The sequence below is a fragment of the Microcaecilia unicolor genome, chromosome 5, assembly GCF_901765095.1.
Source record: "Microcaecilia unicolor chromosome 5, aMicUni1.1, whole genome shotgun sequence".
Classification (NCBI taxonomy): domain Eukaryota; kingdom Metazoa; phylum Chordata; class Amphibia; order Gymnophiona; family Siphonopidae; genus Microcaecilia; species Microcaecilia unicolor.
The window spans coordinates 255,624,458-255,646,805 of NC_044035.1; the positions used below are offsets into that span (position 1 = coordinate 255,624,458).

The 22,348-nt window shown below is 48.2% G+C and overlaps 1 protein-coding gene across 1 annotated transcript in view; it reads left to right on the forward strand.

The window, feature by feature from the left end:
- SPAG17 (sperm associated antigen 17) overlaps positions 1-22,348 on the forward strand; it is a 994,731-nt gene that overhangs the window by 501,598 nt on the left and 470,785 nt on the right. Inside the window, exon 22 of the mRNA XM_030205033.1 lies at positions 20,654-20,782. Within this exon, the coding sequence (XP_030060893.1) occupies positions 20,654-20,782 (129 nt within the window). The remainder of the gene's footprint in view (positions 1-20,653; positions 20,783-22,348) is intronic.

Sequence of the window (22,348 nt, forward strand, 5' to 3'; positions counted from 1 at the left end):
TCAGGGGCTGTGGCGGGCAACAATTAATACAGACTGTCTCGGTTACGTCCTGCCTACAAGGAAACAGTAAGTTACATCAGGAGGCAGGACACAGAAGAGGTCCCTGGACTTGCCAGAGCAGGCAACCTGTCTTCTTAACTTCAAATAAAAATATTCAAATTGTGACCATCACCTCAGGAATAGCACACCCTGTCCTTCCACTGCTAGGCACCTTGTTTAAATCAAGATGGACTTTTGTTTGTGTAGTGACTCTACAGGATGTGAAGAACTCTAGTCTTGAGCATTTTTATTTTGTGTGTTGCCCCAGAGCCTACTTTCAAATAGGGCTAGACACTTTGTGAAATAACACAAACCCCTGCAAAAAGACACCCAAAACCTATACTGAAAACTTACCACACCATAACAGCCCTAACCCATCTATGAAAAGACAGTGCCAGAAATATTACAGTGGGACCTAGAGAAGTGTTTCCCTATGTGGTCCTGGAGTACCCCCTTGCCATTCAGGTTTTCAGGCTATCCACAATGAATCTACATGAAAAGATTTGCATGTAATGAAGGCAGTATATGCAAATCAATGTCATGCATATTTATTGTGGATATCCTAAAAACCTGACTGGTAAGGTGGTACTCCAGAACTGCACCAATATACCTACTATTGGGAAACTGGAACAAGCTGCACTGTTACACATTCCTACACAGATACTACATGCTAGCAGAATCCTTCACCTCAGTCACACATGCAGAACATGGACAGACCCTTATCTATATAACATAAGAGTGGCCATGCTGTGGTCCATCTAGCCTAGTATCCTGTTTCCAATGTGGCCAACCCAAGTCACAAGCACCTGGTAGAAACCCAAATTGTGACAACATTCAATGCTACCAATCTAATGCAGAATAGGGAGCCACAAAAAAACAACAACAACAAAAATTGAATTAGAGACCCCCCCCACCCAAGGAAGCCAGACTAAACAGTGCAATAGTAGTAAAAAAAAAAAAAAAAGAGAGACAGAAATACATTTTCTCCTGTACATTTTACAAAGCAGGTGCATCTCAGTCCTTACAAAGTATTGAATAAAAATAATTTTTTCTACCTTTGTTGTCTGGGAATTTGGCTGCTCCCAGTCTTTTTTTCCATGTTTCATGAGTCAGCTTTACAAATTCTTTTCCAGGTTGCCTTTCCATTTCTTCTCTCGCCTCTTGTCTTCTTCCTTTCCTTCTCTACATCTGTCTCCAAGTGCACCATCCTTTTTTCCTCTGCACCACTATTTGTCCTGTCCAGCATCTCCTTTCTGTGTCCCTTGTCCCTATCGTGCCCGCAAGTTTAGCATCTGCCCTTTCTGTGTCCCCATCCCCCCCCCCCCTTTTCAGCACAAGCCTACCTGGTCTTCTCATCTCCCCCTTTCTAGCATCTGCTTCCTGGTGTCCCCACCTCTCCCTTTTTCTAACATTGCCCTGTGTCCCAATCTTCCCAGCATTACCCCTGTTACCATCTTCCCCCTTTTCCAGCATTACCTCTTTGTCACCATCTATCTCACCCCTTTTCCACCATTGTCCCCATATCCCCTTTCCAGTGGTGCCCCTCTGTGTCCCTATCTGCTCCTCCCTTTTTCAGTAGTGTCCCTATTTCCTCCCCTTTCCAGTAGTGCCCCACTGTGTCCCTATCTCCTCCCCCTTTCCAGTTGTGCCTTCTCTGTGTCCTTATCTCCTCCTCCCCTTTGTGTCCCTATCTACTCCCCCCTTTCCAGTAGTGCCCCTGTGTCCCTATCTCCTCCTCCCCATTTCCAGTAGTGCCCCTCTGTGGCCCTATCTCCTCCTCCCCATTTCCAATAGTGCCCCTGTGTCCCTATCTCCTCCTCCCCCTTTCCAGTAGTGCCCTCTCTGTGTCCTTATCTCCTCCTCCCCTTTGTGTCCCTATCTCCTTCTCCCCTTTCCAGTAGTGCCTTCTCTGTGTCCTTATCTCCTCCTCCCCTTTGTGTCCCTATCTACTCCCCCCTTTCCAGTAGTGCCCCTGTGTCCCTATCTCCTCCTCCCCCTTTCCAGTAGTGTCTTCTCTGTGTCCCTATCTACTCCCCCCTTTCCAGTAGTGCCCCTCTGTCCCTATCTCCTCCTCCTCCTTTCCAGTAGTGCCCTCTTTGTGTCCCTATCTCCTTGCTTGTTTTGAACTGAACAATGCGCAGGGGGTGGGGGGTGGAAATAGATTACTCAAATTGGCTTCACCCTTTCTGCCCATCTCTCCCGTCTGTATGGTCACTTTTTACTTCCTGAAGCGTTCTCCGTCCGGCACCGGCGATTCACAGTCAGTCTGCCAGCATCGGGGCTTCTCCTCCTCAGGCGCGTCCCGCCTACTCTAAGCAACTTCCTGTTTTCTGCAGAGGTGGAACACGCCTGAGGAGGAGAAGCCCCGACGCTGGCAGGCTGAATGTGAATCGCCGATGCCAGAGGGAGAATGCTTCAGGAAGCAAAAGTGGCCTCGTGGACGGGAGAGCGCGGGCAGAAGAAGAGATAGCAAAAAATTAAAGACTCGGGAGGGAGCAGAAAAAAATATTTATTGAGTTGAGGCGCATAGGCGCCATTTTTTTTAAACAGATGTTTAGGCTGCGCCCCACCTGGCTACTCTTCTGCCCATTACACGTTCCCTGTTACTGTTTTTAGCTACTGGAGGCATGGCATAATGATTTGGGATGTGGTGTGGGATTAGGGTTACCATATTTGCCCTAAGGAAAAAGAGGACACATGCCCCACCCCCTGTCACACCTCCTAACTGCCCCTGTCACCACCCCACCCCCTGTCACACCCCAACCTGTCCCCTGTCACTTTGACACCCAAAAGAAAGCCAGATTCCCTCTCCCCCATGTATATCTCCTCCCCTCCTGTACATTATTGTAGTGCCCTGGTGGTCTAGTGGCCTCTTCGGGGCAGAAAAGAGCTCCCTCTTTCCTGCCCAGCGCTGCTGTAGACCTGTCTTGCTCTAGGTGCCAATTCAAAATGGCTGCAGAGAGTTCAAGCAGTGACCTTCTAAAACTTCTACGGAAGTTTCGCGAGGCTGCTGCTTGAACTCTTGACAGCCATTTTGAAGCAGCACCGGATGCAAGACAGTCTGGAGCCGCGCTGGGTAGGAAAGAGGGGGCTCTTTCCTGCCCAGAAGAGGTCACTAGGCCACCAGGACACCACACTAAGGTAAAGGAGGGGAGGCTAGGACACCCTGAGGCCCATCTGCCTGTCCTCCTGCCAGCCTGCCCGTTCGTCCGCAAATCCGGACAAATGGGCAGACTGGCAAAACCCACCTGGATGTACGGCCATGTTTTCAAAAAGAGGACATGTCCAGGTAAAACCGGACGTATGGTAACTCTATGTGGAATCCTGGGGGTGGCAGGTTCAAACCCCCACTGGGCCTTCTTATGATGCAGGGCACATTAGACCCCTCTCCATTGAGCAGCCCTCTGGTTGAGGGCTTCACATTAATGAGGAGCTGCTCTGGTTATGTATGTTTAAATGATTTTTATTAGTTTTTGAAGACATATAAATTCAACATTATGCAACATACTACCAACATTATAAGTCTCTGCATTTAACAACTAATTTCAACCCTTTAATCTTCCTTACCTCCCACCTCCCTCCCACCTCCCCCCTTCCTAGCTAATCCATTACCCACCCTCTCCCTTCCCCCCTTTCCCTTTGGAGGTAACTCAGTCTTTTAACCTGTTAATCCAGTCCTTACTTTACTTTTCACATATTCAGTAAATGGCCTCGTGCTCTAGGAGTCAATGTGTCCAAAAAGGGGCCCCATCTGCGAAAGAATCGTTTCTCTCTGACGGGGGGTTGTCGTTTTGCTTCCAACCTTTCGTATCTCAGTAGCTGTATCATCTCCCCTCTCCAAGCCTGAAGCAAGGGAGGCTTTGTGGACAACCAAGAATTTAAAATGTTTGATTTTGCCACAATTATAGCTCTGATCGAGAATTCACGCATGCCCTGCGGGATTGGTTTAGGAATGTGCAATTTTCCAAACAGCATCTCCGGGTTGGGTTGCCAACCAGCCTGCCAAGCAAATGAAATCCATTTCAGAAGTTTGTCCCAGAAAGTGCGTATTTGCGGGCAGACCCAGAACATATGTCCAAGAGTGGCTCCTACAGCCCCGCATTTTGGGCATGCCCCATCTGGGGATAAGCCCATATGAAAGGCCCGCCTTGGCGGTATATATGCTCTGAGCGCTACCTTGTACTGCATCTCCCAATGTTTTGAGGATTGGGTTATTTGCCTCAGTCCCAAAATATGTTCCTTTAGTGTTGCAGCTTTTATAGTTACACCCAGCTCCACACTCCATGCCTCTGCCAGCTTTCCAGCGTCAAGCTCTGTATTTGCATCTTTAAGGTGTCTATGATGAAATTTCAGAGGAACCTTCTGCTGGGATCTGATGGAAAATGCCTCCGCCAACTCCTCCTGGACATCCTCTGTCAAATCGTCCCATGGTAACCCGGTGATATAGTGTTTCAATTGATAATAGTAGAAAATGTCCGATGGTAATAATTGGTATCTGTTTTTTAATTCCCCAAAGGGCTGAATCTTTCCTTCCGCTGTCAACGCCTGTGCCAAAAAAATTAATCCCTGCGTTTTCCATCTCCGGTAAGCGCTATGTAGCTGCCCTGGTGGAAAGTCCAAATTCCCACATATGGGCAGGTACGGTGTCGTCTTTGCGGAGAAGTGGTGTAGTCTGCAAACCCATCTCCAAACCGCTCGTGCTGATGTGAAGATTCCTGTGTCCACAAACTCCGTATTTATTATCGCTTTTGGGGCATGCAGCATATATCCAGGGTGTATTTGCTGTAGCGTTGCGGTTTCTATTGCTGTAGCTGAAAAGTAGCTCGTTCCTCTGAGCCAGTCATTTATGTGGCGCATACCGCTCGCTATTGTTAAATGTCTAATGTTCAAAAGTCCCAGGCCCCCATATTCCACCGGGGTATGAAGTATCCATAACGGTATTCGTGCCTTTTTCCCCCGCCAGAGGAAACGTTGGATGGCTTTAGTCCATTTCTTTTCCACTGAAGTTGTTAAGAATAGCGGAAGTACCTGAAAAACATATAACCACCTAGGCACTATCATCATATTAATTATAGCAATACGGCCCAACAGAGAAAGTGGGTAATCATGCCACAGTTGCAATCTTGTACATGTGTCCCTCATCAATTTAGAAACATTTAGGTGGTACAATTGTGTTAAATCTTTTGGTATACGGACCCCCAGATACCGAATCTCACTATCCACCCAATTCACCTTAAGTTGCCTGGAAATATGAGTCCCTTCCCCATGCACCATCATGGCTGTTGACTTTGCAAGGTTAAGAGTGAACCCCGAGAGTTGGCTATACCTCTCAATTATATTTAATAATAACGGAAGTGCTTCCTTGGGGTTAGTAGTCAAAATTAGCAAGTCATCAGCAAATGCCAACACTTTAATCTCGTTGACTCCTATCTTAGCCCCTTGTATTGCCCTTTCCAATTTTATTGCTCTGATCAAGGGTTCCAACGCTATGATAAATAATAGGGGCGACAAAGGGCATCCCTGACGTGTCCCCCTGCATATCTGAAAATTCTCACTTTTCACTCCATTAAGAAGGATCGCGGCTGAGGGCTCTGTGTATAATGCAGTGATAGCCTCATAAAACCAGCCATGAAAGCCCATATAGCGCATCGTATCAAACATGAATTCCCAGTCCACTTTATCGAATGCCTTTTCGGCATCAAGGCTCAGAAGGAGTGCTGGTACTTCCTCATGTCTGCTACGGGCCATTCCCAAGAGCAACTTACGGACATTCCCTCCTGCTTGTCTGTTACGCACAAACCCCGTCTGGTCTTCCCCGATTAGCCCCGGCAGAATTTTTGCTAATCTATCAGCCAATATCTTTGCCAAAATTTTGTTATCCACATTAAGTAGTGATATTGGCCGATAGCCCTCAGCTTGGTCTTCGGGCTTGCCCGGTTTCGGTAACAGAGTTATAAGCGCTGAATTTGCGTAAAGCGGAAACCTCCGAGCCTCCACCACCGTATCATAGTATGCCCCAAGGACGCCCAGGGAAGTCTCGGGCAATAATTTGTAGAACTCCCCCGAGAAGCCATCAGGGCCCGGTGCAGAGGAGAGCGCCAATCCTCTAACCACTCTTTGGAGTTCCTGGCCCTGGATAGGTTCATTTAGCTGTCTTATTTCTTGATCCTGCAAGCGCGGAACACCTAGCCTCCCCAAATAGTTATCCAAAGACTGTTCTCTAATCGTTTGTTGTTTCTGATATAGCTTAGAATAAAATTGCACGAATATCTGTCTGATGTCCTCATTTTTGGTCCGTAGCGCCCCCTGACTGTCTCTCACAGCTGTGACCACTCGGTGGGGCTTCCAATTCGTTACTAACTTTGCTAATAAGGGGCCTGCTCTGTTCCCATACCTATGCAATCTGTATTTTTGATAAAACATCGCTCTAGTGGTTTTCTCATGCAAGTATGAGTTAAGGCCTACTTGTATTGTCTTATAATGTTCCCATGTCCTTTTATTTGGGTTAGCCGCATACTGTCTTTTTGCCCTCTGTGCCTGTTTTTCCAGTTGTACTATAGCCCTAGCTATCTTTTTATTCCGTGCCGTCACATATGCTATAACATCCCCTCTAAGGACCGCTTTCGCTGCCATCCAATATAAATTGGGATTATCTAAATGTTGGCTATTGAATTTGGCATAATCTTCCCATTTTGTTACAATGAATTGCGCAAAGTCTTTATTCCCATAGAGATACCCTGGGAATCTCCATCCCAGGTTAGTTTGAAAATAGCTAGGCGCCTCCATATCCACCCACACCATGCTGTGATCTGATATCTCCTCGGGGCCTATTTCTGCCTGCAAGACAGCCGGGAACAGCTCTCTGCTTACCATAATGTAATCTATTCTGGAGAGAGTCCCATGTGCTCGTGACAAGTGGGTGAACTCTTTCTCACCTGGGTGCATTGTTCTCCAAGTATCCAGCACCCCCAAGGTGTTCATAAACACTTTTAGCGCCTTTGCCTTACTTCCTCCCCATGTATCCCCTTTAGGAGTTGAGCAGTCTTGTGTTGGGTCCACCACTAAATTGAAGTCACCCAGTACTATCAGCGGGCACTGCAGCTTGGCGCATTGACGTATTAATGTTTGGTAAAATGTAGATTCATATATATTGGGGCCATAGACACCCAGCAACGCCATTTCCTTCCCCTGTAGCCACAATTTTATTAAAACATATCTTCCCTGTTCGTCCTTTGATATTAGTTCTGCCTTAGCAGCCACGCTCCTTTTGAGGAGGACCGCTACCCCTCGCCTCCTTCCATCTGCCGAGGCTGAGAATACTTCCCCCACCCAAGACCTCTTTAATTTCGTGTGTTCTGCCTCTGAAAGTCGAGTTTCTTGTAAACAAGCGATATCTGCTTCATGTCGCCGCAATGCCGCTAGAATTTTTGCCCGCTTTACTGGCGACGTAATCCCTCCCACATTCCATGAAATGAAACGTGTTTTCCTAATATGTGTCATACCTTATGTGTAACGTACCCCAGTAACCAATCCCATCGTTAATCTTCTCCCCAGGGGACCCAGCCTCCCCCCAGTGAGTTGTATAAATAATCATTCTGATGTTAACAGCTCTTCTCCACATCCTATGCAACCGTGGCCTTATCCTCACTCTCTGGAGCACATGACATTCCTCATTGACCTCCTTGTTCCCTTTCCCATGTTTAACCCTACCCCCCTTATCTAACTCCCAACCCCCCTCCCTTCCTCCCCCCCCCCCCCATCCCTATTCCCCAATACCCAATCTTGCTCCCCAATCATTCTGTGAACAAACACAGAATGTTCTCTCCCGTTAGAGGCAAGAGGCCCTCGCTCCCAGCGCTCCCTGTAACATCTCAAGTAACAACCACCACTCTGTAATATGACCACAAAGTTTCACATAACAGTGCACAACAGTTAACATGCATCTACTCAGCCTTCCACTGCATGCCCTTTGTCTGCGAGGAAAGATTTAGCTGCAGCCACAGTTTGAAAATGATGCCACTTGTCCTGAAACAAAATCTTAAGGCGGGCTGGATACATCAAGGCAAATTTTAAATGATTTGTAATTAACCAGGAGCATAATGGGTGAAATCCTCTCCGCTGTTCCTGAACAGACTGAGAGTAGTCTTGGAAAATCAATATCTTGTGCCCTTCATACTCAAGTTCTGTTCTCTTGAGGCGAAATCCTTGCATTATTTCCACTTTGTGTTTAAAATTAAGTATCTTCGCCACAATCACCCTGGGGCGGTTTTTAGAGTCATCTTTGCGGCCCACGCGGTGCGCCCGTTCCACCACTAGAGGGTTTCCAGAATCCGTTACTGCTAGCTCTTTTGCCAGCCATGCCTCCAGCCACGTTTCCAAGTTCTTCTCTGGAACCTTCTCCGGAATGCCCACGATTCTTATATTGTTTCTCCTGGATCTATTTTCCAGGTCTTCCAGTTTCTGGGCTTGCTCTGCTAATTGTTTTTTTAACAAAGCTAAATCTGGGGTCTGTAATTGGGTTTCGTCCTCCATAGACGAAACTCTTGCTTCTAAATCTCCAGTTCTTTTCCCCAAGCCGTCCAATCTTGCCTGAAAAGACTCCAATTGTTCCGAAAGCGTGTTCCAGCGCGGATCCATGGCTTTTATTACTGCCGCCGTTATTTGTTCTAACTGCGCATCTGTAAATATAGGAGTTGGTGCCGCGACCGCGATCGCGTCCGCCATTTTGGACTCGCTTCCCCCCGCTTTAGTTTTTTCTTTTTTTTTTTTTGATGATTTCTGTGCCATTTCCGTCGGCGATTTGTGGAGGAACTTGTCCATACAGTGTGTGCACTGTGCGCTATCGTGGTAGGCGGTTGTTTTAGGTTAATTCCACATAAATGTTAGCGCTCAACAGCGAGGGACCTCAGAGCCGAGTTGAACTGCTGCCGACCCGCTCACCGCATCACCGGAAGTCCTCTGCTCTGGTTATGTATATTGAGGCCCCTCTCACCCTGTCTCTCTCCCCGCACAACCCCTCATTCCACAGTCTCCCTTTCCCAGGACTTGCTTAGTAGTTTTTAAACCACAGCAATTGTCAGCCTTGCATATCAGGGAATGTACACATATTTTAGAGAGTGGAGGCAGAGACCTTTGTATGGAAAAAAACTGTGAACATTGTATTTGTGATAAAAATAATACAGCAATCTATGTTACAAAAATTAGATCCATGGCCTTCATTCTGGCTAATGCTGCTCCTCACCAGTGTGTTGCTTAGTACCAGGGAAGACCAGGTATTGTTGACTGACTAGACCACTATCCCAGTCTCCGGATTATTGAAGGCCACTTACACCTCCTAATCCGCCTTGGACTTGTGCTCGCTTAGAGAGGTTCCACTACTGTCCCAACTTTCTGCACTGCAAAGCCTGCCTTACCTGATACAACTGTCCTGAATTTGCCTCTGAAAATCTTCATCCAATAGAGGCATGAGGTCGGGGAGATCAGTAGAGAAGCTGTCTAGCCTGGGCCTTGCTGCCTTTAGTTGTATCCCTCCACAGCCCTGGACCTTGCTGCCTTAGTTGTATCCCTCCACAGCCCCTAAACTGTAGGTAGTTATTCAGTGTAACTGAATTTCTGCCTCAGTTCCCTCATATGTCCCCACACTGCTTAAGACACCAAGGTATATTTTGATGCTATATTACACTATAGTGCAATATATTGCAGTATATTTGTATATATATAGATGCTATGATACTACTACTACTACTACTACTATTTAGCATTTCTATAGCGCTACAAGGCATACGCCTATAATGTGTATATTCTGATCCCATGTTACATTGCTGATTGTTCATATATACTATATATGCTGCTCAATGTTTATATCTTGACACGGTTCCTATTTCTGAATCCCAAATCTGACAATTGTGTACATTTGATACCACATACTGCACTATATCTAGACACGGTTTCTAGTTGGGCTTCCCAGTCTCATAGTTCCACCACCTAAGCTATTGCATCTACTACCCTCTTGTTTCCCTATAACTCTCACATCCCCCAGACAACTAGTACATCTCACCAACATGTTCTTCCTAAAAATACTCATCATCATCCACTCACTCACATTCATCCACGCAACATTCACCGTCCCCCCTTCGGAATTCAATGTTATACCAGTTCTCCACCACCACAAAAGAACAACCAAGCTAACTGCACCTCCACGTACCGACATCAATCAAATAAACCAATCACCACGCAGACAATCATCGCTGAAAACAGAAACAATCTCACCTAAACCCAAAACATCTATAACAAGACAACTCATCAACATCCTCCCATCTACCCTGACTGATAAACCATACCTAACCATCCGTGTGGGATACATCAACGCAAGATCAGCGGTTAATAAAACTGAAATCCTTACAGACTGGATTAAGTCAGACAATCTCGACCTCTTATTCATCACAGAAACCTGGGTCTGTGACCCAAAAGATCCCATCATACTCGATCTATGACCCCCTGGTTATAAAATCTCATACTGGGTCAAAAAGAAAAAAGAGGTGGAGGCATAGTGCTCATTTATAAATCAAGTTTCTCTGCCTAACCCATCTCTGAAATCATCACACCACAGCTTGAAATTGCTTCAATCAAACTTCACAGTCCCATGTTATGTGACCACCTAACTTGTATCCTATTCTACAGACCGCCTACTACTAATTGGAACAATAACCAATCCACCTTCTTGAACTTCATATCAAACGCCTGCATCAACAATTCCAATGTACTATTAATTGGGGACCTAAACTTACATTTAGAGGATTCCAACTCTGCCTACACTCGTGAATGTAAGGATCTCCTTCACCTTTGTAACCTTGTCCTCCCTCCTATACAACCCACCCACAGCAAAGGTCACTCACTCGACATCATATCTTACAAATTCTCTACGGACCAAAACATCTACATATCCGATATCAACTGGTCTGCCACCCCATGGTCGGATCACTACAAATCATCACTATCCCTTCAATGGCGAAAAAAGGCCAGCCTAAAACACAAGTCCCTGAAAAAATCATTGCTAGAGGACGGATTGACAAGGAAAGATTGACAACAAATTTACAACAACAACTGGTCTACACAACCAGACTCAAAACTATTTCCTTATAGAATGGGACAACAGGTGCAAACTTATACTGGACAAAATAGCCCCACTACGCACTAAAATTCTTTGTAGGCGTAACCCGTCACCTTGGTTTAACGACCTACTAAAAAACCTAATCACAAACCAGAAAACTAGAAAAAACATGGAGTAAATCAAAGAATGACCTGACGTACAACGCATGGAAATAGTCACACAGGAATTACAAAATGCCGTTAAACGAGCCAAAAGATCCTACCACACACAAACAATTACAACCAGCGGCTCAGACATAAAATAACAATTCATAAAGAATCTTCTTAAGCCCAATCACTACCTCACCCTCAAACTACCCATCTGCTAACCAGCTGGCTAAAAACTTCAATGACAAAATTACCAATCTTTGCAGTACGATTCCTCAGGACTGTGCAAATATCGTTCTCCGGGGACAAGCAGGCTGCTTGTTCTCACGACTGGGTTGACGTCCACGGCAGCCCCCACCAACCAGAAGAAAAACTTCACGGGCGGTCCCGCACGCAGGGCACGCCCACAATGCCTGCGCAGCCGTCTTCCCGCCCGTGCACGACCGTTCCCGCTCAGTATTTTTCCGTTCCGCGCTGGAGAGAGACGTGTTCCCGTCTCTCTCTTAGTCAGCCCCGGAAACCGGCTTGCGGCCTAGCTGCGGTTTTTTCTTTATTCGGTACGCGTTCGCGTTTAATTTTCTTTCAAAAAAAAAAAAAAGCAAAAAAGAGTTTTCCTCATCGTTCTTAGCTGCGAGGGTGCGTCGCCTTTTTCGGGTGTGCTTTTCACCGCCACCATCGACGATTTTGACTTCGCCGATGCGATTTTTCCGTCGATGTCCTCGAAGGTCCCGAGCGGATTGAAGAAGTGTGGTCGGTGCGGCCAGCAGATCTCGCAGACCGATACTCACGCTTGGTGCCACCAGTGCCTCGGCCCGGAGCATAATTCCAAGACGTGCACCTTGTGTCTCGGCTTAAGAAAGCGGACACAGGTGGCGAGGCAAGTTCTGCGGGACCGTCTTTTTGGAACTTACGCCGGCCCTTCGACGTCGACCTCGACAGCATCTGTGTCGATGGCCGGGTCTTCGGTGCTGGTACCGATGTCGACGACGTCAGCGCCGACTCTGGCATCGACCCCAGGAGCAGAGGTACCTTTGGCCCGCCGGCCTGCCGGTGACAGCGGTGGTGAGCGGCCGCGCGGGCAGTCTGCCACGGCCACTCCCGCTGCTCAGGCCATCGGGACTGAACCCTGTCGGATCCGATATCTCGAGGCCGGGGGGCTCCACCTCCTCCTCGTCTCTTCCGCGGAGCACCGATGACGGGCATCGCAAGAAAGCCAAGAAGCACCGTCATCGGTCGCCCACGGCGCATGGGACTGCCAGCTCCGGGACATCGAGGGACGTCTCGACGCCCAGGAAGCGGCAGTGCCGGGAGGAGCGTTCCCCGCTCAGTCGAAGAGGTGTCGCTGCGTGGGTCCGCGGGTATCTCGGTACCGTCTCCTGGACCCGAACAGCTTCCGGCACCGGCACCCACACTGGCCCCCCTGCCTTTCCTGACAGCGGGCCTTGACGAGTGCCTCCGAGCCATCCTTCCCGGGATCCTGGAAGGGCTGATGCGCCAGGCTCTGCCGGTACCGGGGGTGCTTGCCCGATGTTGAGGCCGCCGACGCCGCTTGCGGCACCGGTGTCGACCGCCACTCAGGTGGAGTCCCCGTCGACGTCGATGGAGGGAGCTTCGTCCCCGCTGGCGCGGGAGTCCACCGCTCGACGCCATCATCGAGGACGTGGTTCCTCGCAGTCGAGACGGGCCCGGTTGAGGTCTGAGCTGAGAGTGCTCATGTCCGACACCAAGGAGGAGGCCTCGTGGGGGCAGGAGGAGGACCCCATATATTTCTCCTCAGAGGAGTCTGTGGGCCTTCCCTCCGACCCCACTCCTTCACCGGAGAGGAAGCTCTCGCCTCCTGAGAGCCTCTCCTTTGCCTCTTTTGTCAGGGATATGTCTATCAGCATTCCCTTCCCCGTGGTTACTGTGAATGAGCCGAGGGCAGAGATGCTCGAAGTCCTCGACTATCCATCACCACCTAGAGAGTCTTCCACGGTGCCGTTGCACAATGTCCTTAAGGAGACACTGCTTCGGAACTGGTTGAAGCCACTATCTAATCCCACCATCCCCAAGAAAGCGGAGTCCCAATACAGGATCCACTCAGACCCAGAGTTGATGCGGCCTCAATTGCCTCATGACTCGGCGGTCGTGGACTCTGCTCTCAAGAGAGCACGGAGTTCGAGGGATACCGCCTCGGCGCCCCCTGGGCGGGAGTCTCGCACTCTGGACTCGTTTGGGAGGAAGGCCTACCAATCTTCCATGCTCGTGACTCGCATTCAATCATACCAGCTCTACACGAGCATCCACATGCGGAATAATGTGCGGCAACTGGCAGACCTGGTCGACAAGCTCCCCCCGGAGCAGTCCAGGCCTTTTCAGGAGGTGGTCAGGCAGCTGAAGGCGTGCAGAAAGTTCCTGTCCAGGGGTATCTTTGACACGTGTGATGTGGCATCTCGAGCTGCGGCCCAAGGTATAGTGATGCGCAGACTCTCCTGGCTGCATGCCTCTGACCTGGACAACCGCACCCAGCAGCGGCTGGCAGATGTCCCTTGCCGGGGGGATAACATTTTCGGCCTGCTTATCCGACATTGCTGCCTGGATGTCCAACCGCCACCTGAAGTTGAACATGTCCAAAACCGAGCTCCTCGTCTTTCCACCTAAACCCACTTCTCCTCTTCCTCCACTCTCTATCTCAGTTGATAACACCCTCATCCTCCCCGTCCCATCTGCCCGCAACCTCGGAGTCATCTTCGACTCCTCCCTCTCCTTTTCTGCGCATATCCAACAGACTGCCAAAACCTGTCGCTTCTTCCTCTTCAACATCAGCAAAATTCGCCCTTTCCTTTCTGAGCACACCACACGAACTCTCGTCCACGCTCTCATTACCTCTCGCCTTGACTACTGCAACTTACTCCTCACAGGCCTCCCACTTAGCCATCTATCCCCCCTTCAATCCGTTCAGAACGCTGCCGCACGTCTTATATTCCGCCAGAACCAATATACTCATATCACCCCTCTCCTCAAGTCACTTCACTGGCTTCCGATCAGTTACCGCATACAATTCAAGCTTCTCCTCCTTACCTACAAATGCACCCAGTCTGTGGCTCCTCACTACCTCTCTACCCTCATCTCCCCCTATGTTCCCACCCGTAACCTCCGCTCACAGGCCAAATCCCTCCTTTCTGTACCCTTATCCACCACTGCCAACTCCAGGCTCCACTCATTCTGCCTTGCCTCACCCTATGCCTGGAACAATCTTCCTCAACCCCTACGCCAAGCCCCTTCCCTACCCATCTTCAAATCTCTGCTTAAAACTCACCTCTTCAATGCTGCTTTCGGCACCTAACCTTTCGAGAAATATAGTATTTCTCTACACTTGTCTTTTAGATTGTACACTTGTCTTTAGATTGTACACCTGTCTTTTAGATTGTAAGCTCCTTGAGCAGGGACTGTCCTTCCATGTTAAATTATACAGCGCTGCGTAACCCTAGTAGCGCTTTAGAAATGTTAAGTAGTAGTAGTAGTAGAGAAGGTCGAGCAGTTGGTGGACCAACTACACCAGCGGGAAACCGCTCTCGACAAGCTCTCCCACCGGGCGCCTTCAGCATCCACCTCTGCAGGTGGACGTTTTTCCCGGGCCCGGCAGGCTGCACCCTACGCCTACAGCAAGCGTAGGTACTCCCAGCCGGCCCGAAGACCTCCTCAGGCACAGGGACAGTCCCAGCGCACTCGTTCCCGTCAACAGCGTGCGCCTAAGCAGCCCCCTGTGCCTCCACAGCAAAAGCAGGGGACGGGCTTTTGACTGGATCCATGGGAACATAGCCGCCATCAAAGTAGCCGTGCCGGACGACCTGCCGGTCGGGGGGAGGTTGAAAGTTTTTCACCAAAGGTGGCCTCTTATAACCTCCGACCAGTGGGTTCTCCAAATAGTGTGGTGCGGATACACCCTGAATTTGGTCTCCACTCCACCAAATTGCCCACCGGGATCCCAATCCTTCAGCTCCCTTCACAAGCAGGTACTTGTGGAGGAATTCTCCGCCCTTCTCAGCGCCAATGCGGTCGAGCCCTTACTACCCGGGCAGGAAGCGCTGGGATTCTATTCCAGGTACTTCCTTGTGGAAAAGAAAACAGGGGGGATGCGCCCCATCCTAGACCTGAGAGGCCTGAACAAATATCTGGTCCAAGAAAAGTTCAGGATGCTTTCCTTGGGCACCCTTCTACCCATGATTCAGAAAGACGATTGGCTATGTTCCCTGGATTTAAAGGACGCTTACACTCACGTCCCGATACTGCCAGCTCACAGACAGTATCTCCGATTCCGTCTGGGGACATGGCACTTTCAGTATTGTGCGCTGCCCTTTGGGCTCGCCTCTGCACCATGGGTGTTCACGAAGTGTCTCGTGGTGGTTGCAGCGTATCTACGCAGGCTGGGGGTGCACGTGTTCCCATATCTCGACGATTGGCTGGTCAAGAGCACCTCAGAGGCAGGAGCTCTTCGGTCCATGCAGTGCACTATTCACCTTCTGGAGCTGCTGAGGTTTATGATAAATTACCTGAAGTCCCATCTCCAGCCAGTCCAATCTCTGGAATTCATAGGAGCTCTGCTAAATTCTCAGATGGCTCAGGCCTTTCTTCCCGAGGCGAGGGCTCAGAATCTCCTGTCCCTCACATCCCAGACCAGAGCGTCTCAGCAGATCACAGCTCGGCAGATGTTGAGACTCCTGGGCCATATGGCCTCTACAGTCCATGTGACTCCCATGGCTCGTCTTCACATGAGATCTGCTCAATGGACCCTAGCTTCCCAGTGGTGCCAAGCCACCGGGAATCTAGAAGATGTCATCCGCCTGAAAGTCAGTTGCCGCAATTCGCTGCACTGGTGGACAATTCGGACCAATTTGACCCTGGGACATCCATTCCAAATTCCGCAGCCCACGAAGGTGCTGACGATGGATGCATCTCGCCTGGGGTGGGGAGCTCATGTCGATGGGCTCCACACCCAGGGGGTGTGGTCCCTCCAGGAACAAGATCTTCAGATCAACCTCCTGGAGCTCCGAGCAGTCTGGAACGCACTGAAGGCCTTCAGGGATCGGCTGTCCTACCAAATCATCCAAATTCGGATAGACAATCAGGTTGCAATGTATTACATCAACAAGCAGGGGGGCACCGGATCTCGCCCCCTGTGTCAGGAAGCCGTCAGGATGTGGCGTTGGGCCTGCCAGTTTGGCATGCTTCTCCAGGCCACATACCTGGCAAGCGTAAACAACAGTCTGGCCGACAGGCTGAGCAGAGTCATGTAACCGCACGAGTGGTCGCTCCATTCCAGAGTGGTACGCAAGATCTTCCGAGAGTGGGGCACCCCCTCGGTGGACCTTTTCGCCTCTCAGACCAATCACAAGTTGCCTCAGTTCTTGTTCCAGACTACAGGCACATGGCAGACTGGCGTTGGATGCCTTTCTCCTCCATTGGGGGAACGACCTCCTGTATGCATATCCTCCCATACCTTTGGTGGGGAAGACCTTGCTGAAGCTCAAGCAAGACCATGGCACCATGATTCTGATAGGGCCTTTTTGGCCCGTCAGATCTGGTTCCCTCTACTTCTGGAGTTGTCCTCCGAAGAACCGTGGAGATTGGAGTGTTTTCCGACTCTCATTTCGCAGAACGACGGAGCGCTTCTGCACCCCAACCTTCAGTCTCTGGCTTTCACGGCCTGGATGTTGAGGGCGTAGATTTTGCTTCGGAGGGTGTCTCCCGCGTCTTGCTTGCCTCCAGGAAGGATTCCACTAAGAAGAGTTACTTTTTCAAGTGGAGGAGGTTTGTCGTCTGGTGTGAGAGCAAGGCCCTAGAACCTTGTTCTTGTCCAGCACAGAACCTGCTTGAATACCTTCTGCACTTATCAGAGTCTGGTCTCAAGACCAACTCAGTAAGGAATCACCTTAGTGCGATTAGTGCTTACCATTATCGTGTAGAGGGTAAAGCCATCTCTGGAGAGCCTTTAGTCGTTCGCTTCATGAGAGGCTTGCTTTTGTCAAGGCCCCCAGTCAAGCCTCCTGCAGTGTCATGGGATCTCAACGTCGTCCTCACCCAGCTGATGAAGCCTCCCTTTGAGCCACTGAATTCTTGCCATCTGAAGTTCTTGACCTGGGAGGTCATTTTCTTGGTGGCAGTTACTTCAGCTCATAGAGTCAGGGAGCTGCAGGCCCTGGTAGCTCATGCTCCTTATACCAAATTTCATCATAACAGAGTAGTACTCCGCACTCACCCTAAGTTCCTGCCAAAGGTGGTGTCGGAGTATCTTAACCAGTCAATCGTCTTGCCAACATTCTTTCCCAGACCGCATACCCGCCCTGTTGAACGTCAGTTGCACACATTGGACTGCAAGCGAGCGTTGGCGTTCTATCTGGAGCGGACACAGCTCCACAGACAGTCCGCCCAGTTGTTTATTTCTTTCGACCCCAATAGGAAGGGGGTCACTGTCGGGAAACGCACCATCTCCAATTGGCTAGCAGATTGCATTTCCTTCACTTATGCCCAGGCTGGGCTGGCTCTTGAGGGTCATGTCACGGCTCATAGTGTTAGAGCCATGGCTGCGTCGGTGGCCCACTTGAAGTCAGCCACTATTGAAGAGATTTGCAAGGCTGCAACGTGGTCATCTGTCCACACATTCACATCACATTACTGCCTCTAGCAGGATACCCGACGCGACAGTCGGTTCGGGCAGTCTGTGCTGCAGAATCTGTTTGGGGTTTGAATCCAACTCCACCCTCCAGGACCCGATTTTATTCTGTTCAGGCTGCACTCTCAGTTAGTTGTTCTTCGTAGGTCAATTTCTGTTATGCCCTCGCCGTTGCGAGGTTCAATTGACCTGAGTTCTTGTTTGAGTGAGCCTGAGAGCTAGGGATACCCCAGTCGTGAGAACAAGCAGCCTGCTTGTCCTCGGAGAAAGCGAATGATACATACCTGTAGCAGGTGTTCTCCGAGGACAGCAGGCTGATTGTTCTCACCTACCCTCCCTCCTCCCCTTTGGAGTTGCGTTTTACTCATTCCTTTGCTTGTCATTCAACTGAGTGGGAACGGTCGCGAACGGGCGGGAAGATGGCCGCGCATGCGTGGTGGGCGTGCCCTGCGTGCGGGACCGCCCGCGAAGTTTTTCTTCCAGTTGGTGGGGGCTTCCGTGGATGTCAACCCAGTCATGAGAACAATCAGCCTGCTGTCCTCGGAGAACACGTGCTACAGGTATGTATCATTCGCTATATCTTTCTTGACGAACTGGACCCCTACATAGACGAAATTCCAGCCGATCGTTCATGGACAAATTTCACACACCCCTACCAGTAAAGAAGTTTATTTGGCGGTCAACAAGTTCTCCAAATCTCACTGCCATCTTGACCCATGTCCTAACTACCTAATGAAAGATGCCCCAGAACGCTTTATTACAGATCTCACCTCCCACCTTAACTTCCTGCTGCAGCAAAGCTCATTCCCTATTGAACATGGCAACATTCTACTTACACCTATACCTAAAAACCCCAAGAAACCAACGAACGATGTCACCAGCTACCGCCCTGTCACCTCCATCCCTTTACTAATTAAATTCATGGAAAACAGAGTGACCTCTCAAATCAACAACTATATACAAAAATTCTCCATTCTACATGAATCTTAATCGGGTTTCCTTCCAGGCCACAGTATAGAAACCGTTCTACTCACTCTAATATCCAAATTCAAACAAGAAATCTCATTTGGAAACAACGTCCTCCTTTTACAATTCGTTTTGTCCAGTGCGTTTGACATGGTAAATCATAATATTCTAACCAAACTACTGAATAAGCTTGGGATTGGCGGAAATATCATTAATTGGATAAAAGGATTCATCACCTCAAGATCTTACCAAGTTAAATCAACCTCAACTATCTCATCTCCCTGGTTACCAAACTGCGGTGTACCTCAAGGATCCCCTTTATCCCCAATCCTCTTCAATCTTATGATGATCCTCCTAGCCAAAGCTCTATCCAAACATGGTCTCAACCCTTTCATTTACGCCAATGACCTCACCATATTCATTCCCTTCAAATCTAATCTAACAGAAATCTCCAACAAAATATCCTTGGGCATGAACATCTTAACCTCTTGGGCCAACGCCTTTATGATGAAATTGAACAAAGAGAAAATGCAATGCCTAGTCCTCTCATCTCATTCCCTTCAAATCTAATCTAACAGAAATCTCCGACAAAATATCCTTGGGTTTGAACATCTTAACCTCTTGGGCCAACACCTTTATGATGAAATTGAACAAAAAGAAAACGCAATGCCTAATCCTCTCATCACAACACTCTGCGCTCCTCCCAACTAATCTCAACACTTCCGACATCACAATCCCCATATCTCACAACCTGAAAATACTTGGAGTGACATTAGACAATCATCTCTTGCTCGAACATCACGCAAGATTCACTACAAAAAAAATGTTCAACATGATGTGGATATTGAAACGCGTAAAACCATATCTCCCCCAGAAAACATTCCGGAACTTGGTGCAATCCACGGTACTTACCCACGCCGACTACTGTAATAGTATTTTCTTAGGCTGCAAGACCTATATCCTGAAAAAACTTCAGACTGCCCAGAATACGGCATCAAGACTCATTTTTGGCAAATCATGATTTGAATGTGCTTCACACACACCTTGCCAGGCTGCTTCTAATAGATCTCCATGCCCTCATGGAGATGTTGTGGGCTGGCATGTGATAGTGGTGCTTAAAAATTTCTGAGGAACTGGAGGACCAGAAGCTCTACCTCTGGCACAGTAAAATTAGATATGACTGACTGCACTGAGAAATATTCCTCCTCATGCAGGAGGTATATACGCACGTTTTGCATGTGGAGGGAATGTGCTGCCATTGCCGCAGACGTTTTCTCGACACGAGGACCAGTACTGCAGTTGACCATTTTGTGTAATGTATTTCTGATTGGTGGAAATGTTTATCTCAAAACATCTATGATGTTTGCAGTGCATCCTCTTTCCAAACTTGATTTTTTTTCGCGTTTTAAAATATCAGGACACTTTTATTTATGTCTTCCATTATGGAATGATGTTTTAAAATGTTTTCCAGTAAACATTTTGTTCGCCATTTGGATGTCATATAAAAAATGCCCCTCTACACTTTTAAATTTGAACAAAAACTGAATATGATAACATTTTTCACTTTCTTTCCCTTCTGTTTGTGGTTCAGGGAAATAGAAAAGGAGGCCCACAGAAAATATATGGAAGGCAGATTTTATTATTCATGTTTAAGTGTATTTATATTTTTAGGATTGCAAGATTACATTTTATTAACTTGTTGTACTTCCTTTTGTGATACTTTTCTGTCTTTTGTATCAGGCTTGACCTACGTAAAAGTTAAAGTGATGAAAGATGGGCATAGTTTCTTCATTCACATTACAGACCCAACAAACAGTCGGATACAGGATCAAGAAGGAAAAGCATCTACCGAACATCCTGCAGATGAAGGTCTGTGAAAATAAAACCCCATAAGAGCCATAAGTTGGGTCCTACCTAAACTGCAGAATGAACTCCAAATAATTCTGACTGCGTATAGAACAAGACACAAGACAGATATAACTGTTTTGTTTTTTTGTTTTTCTAGCAATCTGCAATTCTGTAGTGGAGAACAGAACTGGTCTGTTGCCCTCCAGTAGGAAGAGTCAATTGGTAATATACCAGTTTTCAAAAAGTCTAAGCGCCTAATCTATACTATTGAATTTTTAAAAAATGCTGGCTGTTACTGTCTATATTTAGGGCCTCTTTTATCAATCCATACTAGCAGTTCCCATGCGGCAGTGCAACAGAACCCATTCAAAGTGAATGAGCTTTGTCAGCAGTGCCGCACCGAGATCCACTAGTGTGGCTTGATAAAAGAGGCCCTTATGAAATTAAATCACTAAAACCCTAAATTTAGGTGCCTTAGAATGGGACAGGGCATAACAGGGTAAAAGAATGAAGTTAGGCACACAACTCTGATTTCCACTGCTTGACAGCTAACTTAGATGAACTTATGAAAGGCCTAACTTTAGAGTCTCAGTTTAAGTCTGAAGTTAAAGTGAGGCATCCATATTCAGGAAAAAAGCATTTTTGTGTGCCCATACTTGCTGAATATAGGATACAAACTTTAGTTCCTAACATAGGAGCTGCTGTTGAGATGCTCAACTGTCTTTGAACATTGTTTTCTCAGGCCTTAGATAACTTGTGATTTTTTGACAAAATGGCAGATTCTGCAATATCAAGTCCATTCCACAATGTAAGAACTGTAGTCTTTTGCTTTTAGTTAACTCCGAAGTTCTTTAGTGAGTTTTCCAAAGAATATCAACACACTCAGGCCCCAATACTCAAAACCTAATGTCAGTGCTAAAGGCGATTAGCGCCAGACTAGCGCTGGTATTACTGTGCCCCAAATGTTCTAGTGGTTTCAGTGCATGCACTGAAAATATTAACGCAGTCCACATTTAAATGCATTTAAATGTGGTCTTTAACTACTCCGCTGCAATACTTAAAAATAAAAATTCTCAAGTGCATTTAGCATGGGAAACTTTGCATCAGTTCCAGAAGGGCTGGTAGAGGAGCTTCTCTCCCTCCAACCCATCTACCCTGCCCTGGACTGCTTCTTACATCCTCCGAGCCATGAGCCTGACCTGGCTGAGAAACCCCCCCCCCCCCCCCCCCCCCCCCCCCCCACACACACACACATTAAAAAATATTCCTGGGTTATATAATGGCCCTCTGCCCCCCTCCATCCCACCCCACCCCACCCACTCAATAGTGGTCTTAACCTCCCCTGTCCTTTAAACAAAAATCTCCCTGGTAGTCTAGTTCCCCAACTTTCCAGTCCCAGTCCCATAAAAAGAGACCTCCCTAGTATTCTAATGGCCCCCTTACCTGAAAGAAGAGAGACAGGAGCAAAGCCCACTTGCTCCTGTCTCTGGGCACCATCATCTTCAAAATGGTGGTGCCCCACCCCACGCAGTGCATCCTGGGATGCACTGGGCAGGGCCTGTTTACCATATAGCAAGATGCAGTACA